This window comes from Parasteatoda tepidariorum, chromosome 1, assembly GCF_043381705.1.
Source record: "Parasteatoda tepidariorum isolate YZ-2023 chromosome 1, CAS_Ptep_4.0, whole genome shotgun sequence".
Classification (NCBI taxonomy): Eukaryota; Metazoa; Arthropoda; class Arachnida; order Araneae; family Theridiidae; genus Parasteatoda; species Parasteatoda tepidariorum.
Window position 1 is genome coordinate 88,316,462 of NC_092204.1, and position 14,818 is coordinate 88,331,279.

At 26.7% G+C, this 14,818-nt stretch overlaps 1 protein-coding gene across 1 annotated transcript; it reads left to right on the forward strand.

Moving 5' to 3' along the window:
- Positions 1-10: 10 nt before the first annotated feature.
- Positions 11-13,621, forward strand: LOC107444944 (syntaxin 18). The gene is made up of 10 exons (XM_016059223.3): positions 11-326; positions 1,368-1,432; positions 2,982-3,097; positions 3,438-3,512; positions 3,912-3,978; positions 6,383-6,572; positions 8,891-8,949; positions 11,120-11,189; positions 11,847-11,927; positions 13,457-13,621. The coding sequence occupies exons 1-10, from the start codon at positions 183-185 to the stop codon at positions 13,550-13,552; spliced, it is 963 nt and encodes a 320-aa protein (XP_015914709.1). The 5' UTR covers positions 11-182; the 3' UTR covers positions 13,553-13,621.
- The last annotated feature ends 1,197 nt before the right edge of the window (positions 13,622-14,818 follow it).

Below are 14,818 nucleotides of genomic sequence, written 5' to 3' on the forward strand. Positions count from 1 at the left end.
CTGTGTGGCTACACAAAAAAGTTTGTTGATGTTTGCGTTGCGTCAAGCAGACAGCTGCAAATTCAAAAGTGAAAACATTAAAATAATTTTAATGTTTTTAATTCGTCTTTTTTAAACCAAAAAATTATTAAAGAAATTATTTTTATTTACCCGTGTAACTGTGATAAATTTTGTGTTATAACATGGATATTACGTCTCTTTTCAAAGCTTGTGTTAAAACACTGAGAACTAGAAATAAAGCTTTAGGAATAAATGAAAAAGACAAGAATAGTATATTAAAGAATAGTAAAACTAAATCTGATTTTACTATCAAAGGAAAAGAAGTGGTATGTATTAAGCTAAATTAACAAAATAAAAGTAAAATTTTTACAAAGCAAAATAAAAATTTATTTAAAGAGAGAGATAGTTTTTGATAAAAAAAAAAATACTTTATATTATGTTAGATAGATATAATACTATTTCAGAATTAATGGAAATATATATTCAAGTATAAAGTGCATGTTTATTCTTATTTAGTTATTCGTTTCAGAGATCCGTAAAAAAGCGTTCAACTGTTCTTTACTCCAGTGATGGTTAATTTATTGTCAATCTAATATTCTTTTTTAATAGTTTGTGTACTCCTTAATTGAATAACTATTATTATCCGTTTAGATTATATTTTATTTCTTTTTCTCGAAATCAACCTTCTTTATTTCAAAATTCTGATTCAAATATTTGTTTTTTTCACCTAATTTTTTTTTAATTAGTTCCCATTTATGTATTATCAGTGAGTTCTTGGTGTACCACTTACGGTAAATACATAATTTTTTGGGTACTACTGTATCAAAATGTATTTTAACCATAGCTTCTTCAAAAATGCATTTTGTTAATTATATTTCCCTGATTTGTACCCTATCATAGCTGCATGAATTTATTGTTCATTATAAATACATAAAATCGTGGCGAAAAGCCATGTAAAAATTTATTCAAACACCACTGAACACAAAACGCTGACTTCCCTGTTGAAACGCTGACTTCCCTGTTTGTAGTAAAACTTTTTTTAACTATGACAATCATTTTTTTTCCAAAAAGTTTGTAATTATACCTCGGATTTAAAAAAATATAAATATTTAATAACCTCAAATTTTAGGTACAAACCTATAGGCCATGACGCTAACATATTGACTATTGTTAGAACTCCAATTTTTTTAATAACTTAGTGGAAATTTTCTGCCACGATTCTATGAGGTTTTCCATTACATAAAGTATGTGATTATTTTCTATTATAGTGATCTCATTTTAATTAATTTTTTTTTTACCTTCTATGCTATATTTTTAAAATCTCCCTTTATTATTTACAAATATTTTTTTATTTATTATTCTTACAGGTAGGAACTATCACTAAAATGAAAGAATTTTTATTAGAACATAGGAAGGACTATATTACCATAAAGTAAGTATTTTTTTCTTTTTTACTGCTTGCTTTTATAAGATTTCTGGATTATTAATGATATATGATAATAATTAATAACTATAATCAAAAATATCAAGCATCTTTTGCAAGTGTTCATGTTAGCAATAAAAATAATTTTTCATTGCTTTTAATAATTAATTGAATATTTATATTGACTATTCCTTTTGTGTGTGCGAGAGCTAAATGTAATTTTTTTATTCATTGAAAAATTGTAATAATCATCGTGACAAAAATTATGAGTGAGAGTCATTACAGTTATTCTATAAGGTGTCATGCGGCCAGGATAGCCTGGTTGGTAGGGCGCTGGGCTCAAGTTCAAAAGTACGTGGGTTCGATCCCTGTCGGCCGAAGACTCCCCGTGTAGTAAAGTGACTGATGCATGTTAAATCTGTCGAGTCGCTAAAGTCCTCCATGTTCCCGTAACAAATCAATACCTCTGGGGGAACTGGATTGGAGATCGATCGTTCTCTGATACAGGTCAAAATTATGATCTGTGGATGTATAAATGGGTCTGCCCTATAAACGGGTGTGACGTATGGTGTAGCAGAAGTCGAATTCTTGACCATAGATGACGCCACTGGAAAACAAGAGCAATCGCACCCCCTCTGCCTAAACAGGCATACGTCAACAACAACAATAAGGTGACATAATTTCAACATAATTACCGAGTTAATTTAAAGATTTGTCGTACCACTTTATAAACTTTAAAAAGACTACCTGGAAAAAAATCAGGACTGCGTATGGAAAAAATATTCGTGCGACTTCATTGTCCCAAGAGCACCATCAGTCGAAATTCCTCTTCAAGTTCACTCCCAACCTAGATTTTCATTGCTATCACTGAGTGTGACCTCGTATTGTTATACCACACAAAATGCCAGGTGCGAAAAAACAGAGCCTTTTTTTCTAAACGGTTTCCTTCCATTTTTAACAAGGTGTAACAATACTACGTTTCAGATATTTTTTTTTCCATTTTTTAACCATTTTTTTGAACAGCCGACCCAATTTTGGGTTTACGACTACTAATGTTCAACTCCATAGTCTTGTAATTTTGAACCAATCCAGAAGACAAGGAAACTCCAGGATCAGTACCTCCAGAATGATTTGTTATGGGAAGACTTAGTGATTCGGCAGATTTAGCGTGTGTCAGTCACCATTTACTGCACGGGGAGTCTTCGGCAAGCGGGGATTGAACCCCCAACCTCTTGGACATGGGTCCGGTGCCCTACCAACCAGGCTATCCCGGCCCACGTATCATTGATAACTCCATCCTCCAAAAGGTCCACCAATGAAACTGTGGGACCAGACGAAGAGGCTTGCCTCCACTTTCCACAGGCACTGCGATAGTGCCAATTGCTTGATTATGGTCGAACGATAACAAATAGTGTATAGATGTTATTCGCGTTCGACTGTTACCTTATTTACCCTTATCGATGTTTAATTGTTTGGGGAAAACTAGATAGGAAATTTTTTTTCTGCCTCCCTTTTGTATGTAAATAACAACTTTTTCTATTGTTCGTTTTTGTTTCAGCCATATTTTGAATGGCGTACCAAATATGACAGACAGTGAGCGTGATAAAATTGATAGTGAGGCGCAAACCTTTATGCAGATGTGCCTAGAAGTTATTAAAACTCTAAGGACTGAAGGTATGTAAAAATTGATATTTTGAAAAACTCTACTTGTCCTAATATAATAATATTACATAAAAAAAAATATATTTTAAAGATCTTATAAAAATCAATAGTTATGACTGTTAAAAAAGAAGCACTTGACAAAACCAAGTAAATCTGCAGTATAATTGTTACCAATTAAGTGAATGAAAAATGATTAATCTAGTTGTATAACATAATATTTTTAAAAACAAAGCGATTTTTAAAAATCTGTAGCAATAATTGAATTTTTTTCTCAAATTTCAACAAAATTTCTATTGTTTTAAAATTTATTATTATTTTTTTATGTGTTATATGCTTTAATAATTTTTTTCAGTCAAAAAGACATATTCTCAACAACTAAAAGATCACCAAGATGCTGTTATTTTTTTAATTGATCAATACCTAAAAGGTATGTTTATTACTTTTCTATATAGATGTGTGGATATGTATAGATTCAAATACAACTATAAAGACAATTTGGCTTTATGTAAAAAAAATATCGTGTTTGTTTGCTTGCAATGTTAGGATTTCTGTTTAATTTGTTGAAGAACTACCAGACTATTATATCTTTGAAGAAACATTATTGTTCATATCACAAAATTATGATAGCATTTTAAATTTTGTTTCTAAATTGTAGAGAGTTAAACTTGATAATTTAAGCATTTAATTAGTTTTGTTCTATGTTAACATTTTTAATATATGTTAGGATTTTAGATTATATGCATCCACAAAAAATTATTTTTGTAAAATTGTGATTGTCTATGTCCAATGTCTATGATAGGATTTCTAATTGAAATTTACATTTCAGCTGTATGCAAAATCTATAGTGGGCAGAAAGCAATTAGAGTCAAACAAGCTATTGACAGGCAAAAAATGTAAATATAAGTTTTTTCTTTATTTCTGCTATTTATGTGCTAACAATATTAATTTTATAAATTTTATTTCAGCATCAAAGTTTGTAAGATAGTTCATGGAAATACTTCATTAAATTGAATATTTCTCAGATACACATATTAGTCATTTTTTAACATTGCTCCTTTGAATTTAAAAAGTGCTTAAAGGTGCTTATTTTCTATTTTTAAAAGCCCTTAAAGGTGCTTTTTTCAATGGGTGTTTTTAAAAGGTGCTTGATTTTCCCTTTTTCAAAATGGGATTTTTCCTTTCCTATATTGATTTTCGATCTGAATTATCAGGGATGAGATTCTTCGCGAATTTCCGCTTTTTCTCAGATTTTTCCATTTTTTTCCGCTAATTTCAGCTGAAATTTTTTTTTGCACAAGTTAAAATATTTCATGAGGAATTTAATTTTCCGCTGAGCGAAATTATTGAAGTCCTCATTCCTCCCCTGAAGTTTCTCTAAAAATCATTTCCTTGGGATAAAACTGGTTGACCTTTATACAGGGATGAGATTTTTTTCGCTTTTGTCTCTCGAATTTCAGCCTTTTTATCAAAAACTCAGATTCTCTAAAAGTTTTTTTTTTATTCATTTATAAATATCCCGTTTTTTTTTTAAAAAAAAATTCAGTCGTTGAAGTCAAATTATTATATTTATTTACGATTTTCAAAGAAAAACAGAAAATTCAAACTACGTCCTAGCTGCTAATCCTTCCGCATGTTTACTTATATAAGCTATTTTCTCCGATTTCATGCACAGAAAATAAGATTTTCCGTATTTTTTATCCATCAGCGGGATAGCTCGTATTTTCGTAATTTAGACGTCGCTGCTTCTTGTATTCTGGAGAGAAAGCGAAAAAAATAGAGGCAGATTTGTGGTGAAAATATTTATTTGCTCATTCAATTAATCTTGGAAATTTTTATTTATTGTGTAAACAAAAAACAATTCAAACAAGCCTTTTAGAAATCAGAAGTCCAGACTCTGCAAATATCTCGATTTTTATTCACGCGATTTTATTATCAAACATCGATTTTCGTATTTACCTGATTTAAAAGTTGAACGTTGCGATTCTTATTCAGGTCATTTAAATATTGTACATTGCAATTCTTATTTACGAGATTAAAAAACCAATATCGCGATTTGTATTTACGAGCTTTTAAAACCCTATGTAGCTACTCGAGCTTAAAATCCAATGTCGTGATTCGTTTTTGCGGTTGTAATATCGCGCGATTTTAAAATTATGCATCTTGATCTAAAAATTACGCATCATGATTTTTATTTTCGCATTTTTTAAATTCGATGTAGAGTTTCATATTCACGTGATTTAAAAGCCTCATATCGGGATTTATAATCACATAAATTACAAATTTAAACAAAAATTTGACAAAAAAAGTGCGATTTTTATATATATATATATATATAGATTCTTGGATTTCCTCTTTTTTACTTTCTGACTACTCTCATCCCTGAATTATGCAAAAAAACACAGTTCTCATTCAACGTTTTTACAATTAATTCAATCCCAATCTATTCTGACTTATTGTCAATCCGTAGCTTATGAAAACGCTATTCGTTTTAACATGATTCAATATTTCATGAATTTTGACAATTGTTAAAAACAATGCCAAAATGTTTTTTTTTTCTTGAGACATGATGGTTAAAACGACATGAAACCGTTAATTGTCAAAAACTTTCCAACCTTGCCTAATTAATGATATTTTTTTAAAGTGCTTAAAAATATTTTTTGAGTGCTTTAAAAGTGCTTAAAAGGTGTTTATTTTTTGTTAAATAATTTGGCTATGCACCCTGTTTTTTCTAAGAGGCTAGCCTCACATTCGAGGGGATGGACAAAGTTCATAAAATTTAAACAATTTGTAAGAAGGAAAAGACCAGCAAGAAGTGTGATATAGTACATTTTACTCAAAGTAAAAACATTTAAAATCAATAGATAAAATATTTTTAGATTATTTATTTTTATCATCTTCTTCATTGAAATAATACACTTGTAATCATTATTTTTGTTGTTTTGTTATGCTCACAAATGTCATTAAGATACATAATTAAAGTTTAAAAATAAAATTCAAATTATGAATCATCATAATTTTAATTGTTAGTATATATTTATGTAATATGGAGTGGCATATGATGATGCAAATGTGTAGTAAAAAGTGACAAAGAGAAAATATTGTGACTAAGGTTTTCTTTAAAAATAAAAACAATATTGGAAAAAATAAGATTTTGCTGTAAATAATTTGATTAAGTTGGAAAAATTATAAAAAAGATTTTTAAAAAATCTATAGTTTGGTTGAAAGTTGAAAAATAAAACTTATTTTACTATATATTCCTTTAGTTATTTCTTTTTTTTATTATTATTATATTATCAGGTTACGATTAGAAAGTGATTTTAAGAAAAGAAAAGCTGAAGATGAAGAAAGTTTCCCCTCAACAAGTTCTGATGTCCTAATTGAAGAAACTAAATCATCTCAATCCTCTTCTAAAGATTCTATTTTGAATGATGAATATTCATCTCCTGAAACTCCTGAAGTCGAATTTTCTCCTGAAGAATTGCAAATGGTATCAAATTCATTGTTTACATTTCCACTATTTCATTCTTCATAATTTTCTTAATTTAGAAGATCTTTAGCCTAGCCTTAATTTAAAACTTAAGAACTTCTAAATTAAGCCTTAATTTAGCAGTTCTTAGATTAAAAGTTCTTCAGTTCTTAGTTTTTATGCATCTTTAAATTAAATCTCAAACCTTTTAGTACCTGATTCAAACTTGATCAGAATAGTTGCACCAGTTTCATAGGTTCAATTATAGAAAAGAAAAATAATTTCTGGGTTGTTTCTTATTTTTATTATAAATATTTCATGGGGGTCGGCCAAAAGAGACCAGATTTATAATTGAAAAAACGTTTATGTACTTATGTCCTTTAAATTGTCTATCACCTATCTAGGGAGAGAAAAAAACAAGTCAATAAGCATAGTATGGTTATACTGTCTAAAACTATTTAGTATATCATAAATGGACTAAGACTTTTTTCCCAAAAAGGTAACAGGCTATTAAGCAGCTAAAGTGTTGGATTTTGGATTTTGTAAAGTAATGTTGGATTTTATAAAGTAGAAAACAATTTTAAATATTTAGTACTAAAATTTTGACTTTAAGCTTTAGTATTTTTGTGATTCTATTCTTAAATCTTTTCTCTTTTACATTAAGGTTGGTATTGCTGGAGAAAAAAAAGAGCTTAACTTAGTTTTTCAATGTCATTATGATTTGTGAAAATTAGTTTGGATTATCAAACTTATTAGATAGTTTTAGTTCATTATTTTAAATGTCTTCTTGCATGAGTCAACTACAAAAATTGATATTTTATTGATAGTTATTTATATTAATTATACTTATTAAGTTTAAATAATATTATAACCATTTAATAAAGGTCTAGCTAATTAGAACATGTAATTCTTGTTTCCTATTTTTAAGTGTTGTTTATAAAGGCTCATTCCTTTATTGAAACAACCTAGGAAATTGGTTACAGTATTAATTGAATATGAAAGAAAATGCCTGAATCTTATAGAAATGAGTCCTCATAACAGATATTGTAAGGGTAGAGAGGAGTTCATTGCATTTAGTTTTCATAACATTGAGTCTGTATATTGTAAGCAAGGCTGTAACCAGGACGAGAGACTATTGTTCCAGGACCTGGAACTGCTTTAAAATTCCTTACAAAAAAATTTAAAACTTCTCAGTTAATAAAAAAACCATTGCAGATAATACCTTTATCATATATATATGTGTGTATATATATAAAATGAGTAATATTATAAACTCATTTAGTCTTCAGTAGAAATAAGCACTAGTAACACAAGTAGAAATAATTATTTTAGTATATGTATGAAAATAGATATTCTGAGAATCAAAGTGTAAACTATAATTTAGACGAAGACTTTTTATAGTATAAAATATGAAAATAAGATTTTTTTGTATTTTAAGGAAAGAATACATACCTGTGTTTTGCACTAATTATATATAGAAAATGAATAACAAATTATTGTATTTAGTCTTCATAGCAGATATAAAGAATTAAAATTCTTGAAAAAAAATAATTTTAAACAAAATTGGAAATTTAGACCACTTACAAAGCTATTCAAATGAAAGTGACTAGAATTCTCAAGATTCTACTGAATCAAATTAAGATAAAATATTGTTTCAGAAATTGTTGAAAAAGTTCCTTTAATAGAAAAGTAATGCAAAGCTTTAAAAGACTCCAATATAAAAATGTAATGAATTGCCTTTATTTAACATCAAAATGTGAAATTTGCTTACTTATGTTGTTGTTTTGCCTCCCTTTGTAGCATAAGTAAAAAAAAAAAAAACAAATGCCCTCTTATTCTAAAACTGCATTGTTCTCTAAAATGTGCTCATAATGTTCATTTTAGCGTAACTTTAAATTTTGCATCTTTATAAAGCATCATAACCTTAAAACCAATTATAATTTCATTCTTTCATTATAATACTTTTTAAGCTTTAATAGAATAGTACTTCAAATATGTATGAATTATTAGATATTTAATCACTAATAAAATAATTTATAGTATTAAATAGTTATTTGTAGAACATTTCAAAAAATGAATTAGTCTAGAATGTTTACAACATCTATTATTGTTTTGATTACTTCTATTTTCATTAATTTTTAAGAATTATTCTTTTAGCTTTCTAAATTATTAATTTATTTTTAATCTTTTTGTCCATTTTCTATTAAATTAATATTTTTTAAAGTTTTTCAATCGGCTATTCAACTTAGATTATTAACGTACATTGTCATAGTCTATGTTGATACCTCACAATACTTAATAATCATCATTTACTTTTATATTTGTTTTTTTTTTATTAGTTTGAAGAAGAGAATCAAAGGTTATATCAAGACATGAATACTTTGGTTGATGAAGTTAAGTGAGTATTTGAGTTTTCTGATTGTTTGGTAAAGTTTTAAAAAAAAGTTGACTGTGAAAGTATAAAGAAAAAAAATTGTGATATATTTTACGAAAAATCATATTAATTGTTTGTTATGTTTCTAATGTTTTTTTTTTTCATTATAAAAAATTCAATATCCATATTGAAGAACAAACTATTCTTTACTACCTAATAATAAAAAAATATATTAGCGTATAAAGTAAGGTTATTTGTTATAATTTTATTTCCTAAGCAATATGAAGATTAACATTTATATTTTTTATTTTCATATGAAATTAAAACTCTTACTATATTGTAAATTTCAGTCTTGTGAATCTATGAAGATCTTGACAAAATCATATTTATTTTTGGTTATTTTATTTTTTATTTTATTTTTTATTGATTAACTTAATTTGAACAGTAGTAATTGGTAATAGAACATTTTGATGTAGCACCATGTCATTACTTCAACATAGCTGTAAAATTTGAAGAAAAAGCTGTATATTATAATTAAGATATTTTTAAAAGTATAAAGCTTACTATAACTTCTAAGGATATTTTTTTTAAAGTATATTTAAGCAATTTTTTTCATAATAAACGAAAATTGAAATCGTAAAAAGTATATTTTTATACATCTCTGTATAACTTGAAAATTTTGCAATAGTATACTACTGACCAATAAAAATCATGAAATCTTTTTAAAAAACATTCTTTATCAAGAGGTCAAAAAATTTTGTTAGTTTAAAAAAAGTTAAATTGGAAAGAAATTTTTTTTAGCTTTTTTTTTTCAAACTCTAAAACCAGTTTTCAGAAATACAAATATAAATTCATTTAATTTTTTTATTTTTGTAAAAAAGAAAGCACATTAAACACTTTAAATTTGTAGTATCCTTGTAGTACCATAAATTTGAAAATCTTCACTTTTGATTTCAGAATTTCTTTTTTTTTTATGAATTGTTTTTTTTTTTTTAATAAATTGTAATTTGCAAAAGTTCATACACATCACAATAGCACGATCTGAATAGTTATAAATAAAATAATCATGAAATCAAAATTTTCGAAATAAGAATAAATTTTTGGTGAACTTTCACTATAAAACAGCTGACACTTATTAAAGATACTTTTAAATAAAGAGTTATTGCTAAGTGAAATTAATTCTCACTGTTGAATAAAAATAAGGATTATTTGTAGTTTTTCAGTTTAACATTCTTTGATAATATGTTCTATAAATTATAAGAAGAATTTAATATGAATTTTTCAATTATGGATTGAGAGCAAAAAGTTTATGCATTTGGCTGAGAATATTTGACCATAGATTTTTGTAAATATAGTTTACACTTACATGAAAGCAATTTTTAAGAAAAAGAAATTAAATGATTTTAAAAAGACAATTTAACTACATTTTACTGCAAAACTATTAAAAATAACAACAACAAAAAATACTCATAACACCAATAAACTATAATAATGATAGTGGTTTAATGTTACAAACTTTTACTGAGCTACTTAGAAAAAATAGCTTTGACATCTAAACTTTAAAGTTTTATAGCTTTGCAACTTAACAATAGAAGCAAAAATATTTCCCTATTTAGGATATTATTAAGAGTACATATTTTAATTTCTTTGTACAAGAAAAAAGTTTTATTTTTAAAAAATTTTGTTCCAGTTAAAAAGAAAAATCAGAAAATAATCAAATTTTTCAAAGTAATATAAAACAGTTAATTTATACATGCTTGTTTGTTTCTCCTTAAACAGTTCAGTTTATGAAACTGAATCAGAAAAATTTATATTTTCCTGTAATAAAAGAATTTTGTGGGGATACAAAAAAAAAAAAAAAAATTACTGCCCACTACCATTAGAAAATAACAATGATTAAATTTATGAAATGTCATGAATTTTTGCTTATTAGTGTATGGTGGAAAATACTACCCTAAAAGCATATTAAATTTTTTTTTAAATTATTACTTTTATGCTATTTATATTCACATTGTTATTATGTATTTATTTTATCACCTAATTAAGTATAAACATTTATGTAAAGAAAAACTATGAAAAAACATTAATCAAACAACTTAAAAAGTCATGCCTGTTTTATTGCTTAGCTTTATATGTTTCTTTGTTCATTTAAGAATTATTAAATTATAAATATATAATCGATTTTATTTTATAGAGAAATTGAAGGAAAGGTTGTTGAAATAGGAAGGTTACAAGAAATACTCACTGAAAAAGTTTTGCAGCAAGTAAGCTTTTTACGTTGAAAATGGCATTTTTGTATAAAATCAAAAGGTTGTTTGTTTCTTAATTAGGGGAAACGTGGGACATTTGACCTACATTTTACAAAGATATATACATAAATATATATATTTGCTCTAACATAATAAAATTTCTAAATTGGCGTTACTTTATAGAACTCACAGAGATTAAAGAATCTATTAAAACTGATATATCAAGTAACTGTTTACGGAAACATCCAATGTTTGTTTAGTAATCAAAAATAGAAAATCTGATTCGAAATAGTCCACTTTACTGATAAGAACTAAAACTAAATTGATTTAACTATCTCCAGACAATTTTTTTTTCATTTGTTTCTTGGACTTAATATTGGGTGAATTATTATTTTTTTTATCTTATTAACAAATGGGGTACAAATAGAAACAATATCTGATTCTGATTGATACAAAGCAACAATTTGGTGATCACTGGCTAAAATAATATAAAAAATATAGGCTGGGCAAAACTTCCCATAACACCTTTTCTTTCTTAATGAAAATAACATTCTATGATTATACCTTGTTCTTTTAAACATTGCAAATTGGGTTTTTTGATATTTTACGTGCCAATATTTTATCTATAATAGTAGTTTTTATTTTTATATTCTCAAATAATTTGAATTTCAGGACCAAGATATTAATCGAATAGCTGATACAGTTATGGGAACAACAGAAAATATTAAAGAGGGAAATGAAGAATTACGTGAGGTTTGTTTCATTATCAATATTTTTATTATTTAACTTTGCCTTGTGTATTAATTTTTAGGCACTAAATGATGCTTATTTAAATTTGCATACAGTTCTTGGTGATGAGAATTGACAAATGTCAGACTTGATTTTTAATTTCATACGAAATATTGCCAAAACGAAAATGCAACAATATGTTTTGAATTTATATCAATCTAATATTATATGAATTTTAGTTGCAAATTTTATGCCTACTTAAACCTGCTTTAATATATGGAAATGAATTTATCTTAACTAGTAGTAATTAACATGAATGATTGCATTGAGCCTACTTTTTATGAATTATTTTTTGCCCACCAGATTCAATGCTAAAACATTTTAAAATGAATAAATGTTGAATAATAAAATATTAATAATTTTCCTTAATTCAACAACTAACAAATTTGAGATAAAAAAATAATTTCTCTGATTTTTTTTCCTCGAAATTTTATATGCGTACACATGGTCCAATACTAACAGTGGTCCATTAGTCCTGAAACCTCTAAAATTTGACTCAAAACAATCTATCAGTGCAAAAACTCTATCAGTCTATCACTGCAAAATAATCTATCAGTGGTCCCTGGAACCAGCAACAAATGAAAAAGGATGGTATGCTGATCCAGTTTTTTTATCTTTGGTTTCGTCTTTTGATCTTTATTTTAGTAACAAAATAGGATATTTCATCATAAATGAGAACTATGCAAATTCTTCATTGTAATTTTTCAATTAAATGAACTTCGTTAATTTTTTTTAAGACTTTTAACAGATCAGTAAAAATGTGTGCAGACTTAATTTCTGGATCTTTGGACCAGACACTAGATTTTCTTAATCTCTGCCCCTGTACACATATGTAAACATTCAGTGGAGCATCGTTTATACGACGCCAAAGGGACCACCGAAAAACGTCGTATAAACGATTGCGTCGTATAATCGATTTTTACTTCTAAAACTGAAACTAACTCTGTTTTCAGTTAATTTTAATGTTTAACGTGTTGATTTACATAAATTTCTAAATTAGACAAAGCAAAACAAACAAATAACCAAAGAAGAAAAATTGCAGAGAGCAATTTGAATGTATGTAGTGATACGATGTACGATCACAAGTACGATGAATAGCAAAATTCGTTTTTGCCTCTTCATAACATTGTCTAGTTTTTTCAGTCATGTAGTAAAAATTACGGTCGTCATCCAAGCATTCTTGTTGGCACCCCTTTCTGTATCATTCATGTTGGCAAATTGCGCCCTTTTTTAAAATACACAAGAAAAAATAAAAAATTAAATAAACGTGAACAAAATCTAAAAACCGACATATAACCGATTCTGTGCGTCGTATAACGATATATTTTTACATTAAAATGAATAGGAATGATTTGGGACCACACTAAAACGTCGTATAAGTGATCGTCGTATAAACGATGCTCCACTGTAGTTGTGATTATTTGCAGAAATACTTATATATTAGTTGCTATACCACAATATTTTAAAGATTATAATTCTTTCTAATCTTGCAGGCTATGAAAAAGAGTGCTGGTTTTAGAATATGGATTCTCTTCTTCTTATTAGTTCTATCATTTTCTTTGTTGTTTTTAGACTGGTATAGTCCTTAGGAATAACTGTTTAAAAATTATATTGTATATTATTTTTGATTATTAAATTTTTTATTTAAAACTTGTTAATGATGCTGTGTCTGTTTAAGTTTTAACATAACATAATATGAATTCAAGAGGCAAAACTGTTAATATATTTTGATATAGCAGTGGGTTGCAAAATTGAAACCCATGGATCCCTAGGGTTTCGTGAAAAAATCACAAGGGTTTTGAAAGTTAGGAATTTTTTTTTTTTTTTAACTGAGATTTTGAGCATGTAATTATATTTCATGAGCATGTTATTATATTTATTGAATTTTAAAACCTGTAATTATATTTAAATCCCATCAATAGCCTATCATTTGGTTATTTTTAGTATTTATACAAAATGCCAGTCAAAAAAAAACATAATTAAAAAAATGGTATGTTTAATCTAAAAAATTATAAAAAGGATATGAAATTAGAAATTGTATTTGTATTTCTCCTCCAACTTTTCAATTCAGAAATTACTTTTTTAAAAATTTTTCAATTAAAATTTTACATTCTCAATGTTTATAAAAATTCTTTTGCATTTTCATCTTAAAGAAAACTAAAATTCAGCATTTGCGAACACCAAAAACTAATTCAGAACTATACAAGATGCTGCTCCAGCCCTGCTAATTCAACTGTCTGGTAAAAAGTCTATTTAAAAGTATTATTGATGAAAAAATTAAAATTTTATTCCCAATTAAATATTTTCAAAATGATTAGTAGTCCTTCTTTGGTCAACATGTTTCAATTGTCTTTATTTATCAAGTCAGGGTTCCATTAAAAGTGGAGCTATTATATTTAGGGTTCCACAACTGAAAAAAATTGAAAACTGCTGCAATGCAGAATAGTTATGTAAAGGCAATGTACTTAATGTAAGGTTCAACAATCATAGATTGATCTCGTGCTGCATTAAAAATTTATTTTTAGAAAATTTTAAGTTTAAAATCAATTTTTTTCATAAAAAGATATGCAGTTATGTTTCTTTTCATTCCCTAAAATATTGGTTCTGCCTCATAGAAATGTAAAAATTTTGTACACCCTTTGATAATAATTATAAACTTTAATAGACCCTGTAATAATAAGTATTAAGTTTTGTAGAAAAATTGTAACATAACTGTGTATGTATTTCCACTACATCACGGCTCATAATACAATCGAGAATTTAGCAGGGGAAAAAATCTGACAGTTCACTTTGATCACTCAGTTTGAAGATTATCTCTCTCAAATTTATGGCTTTTAATAAGAACAATAAATACA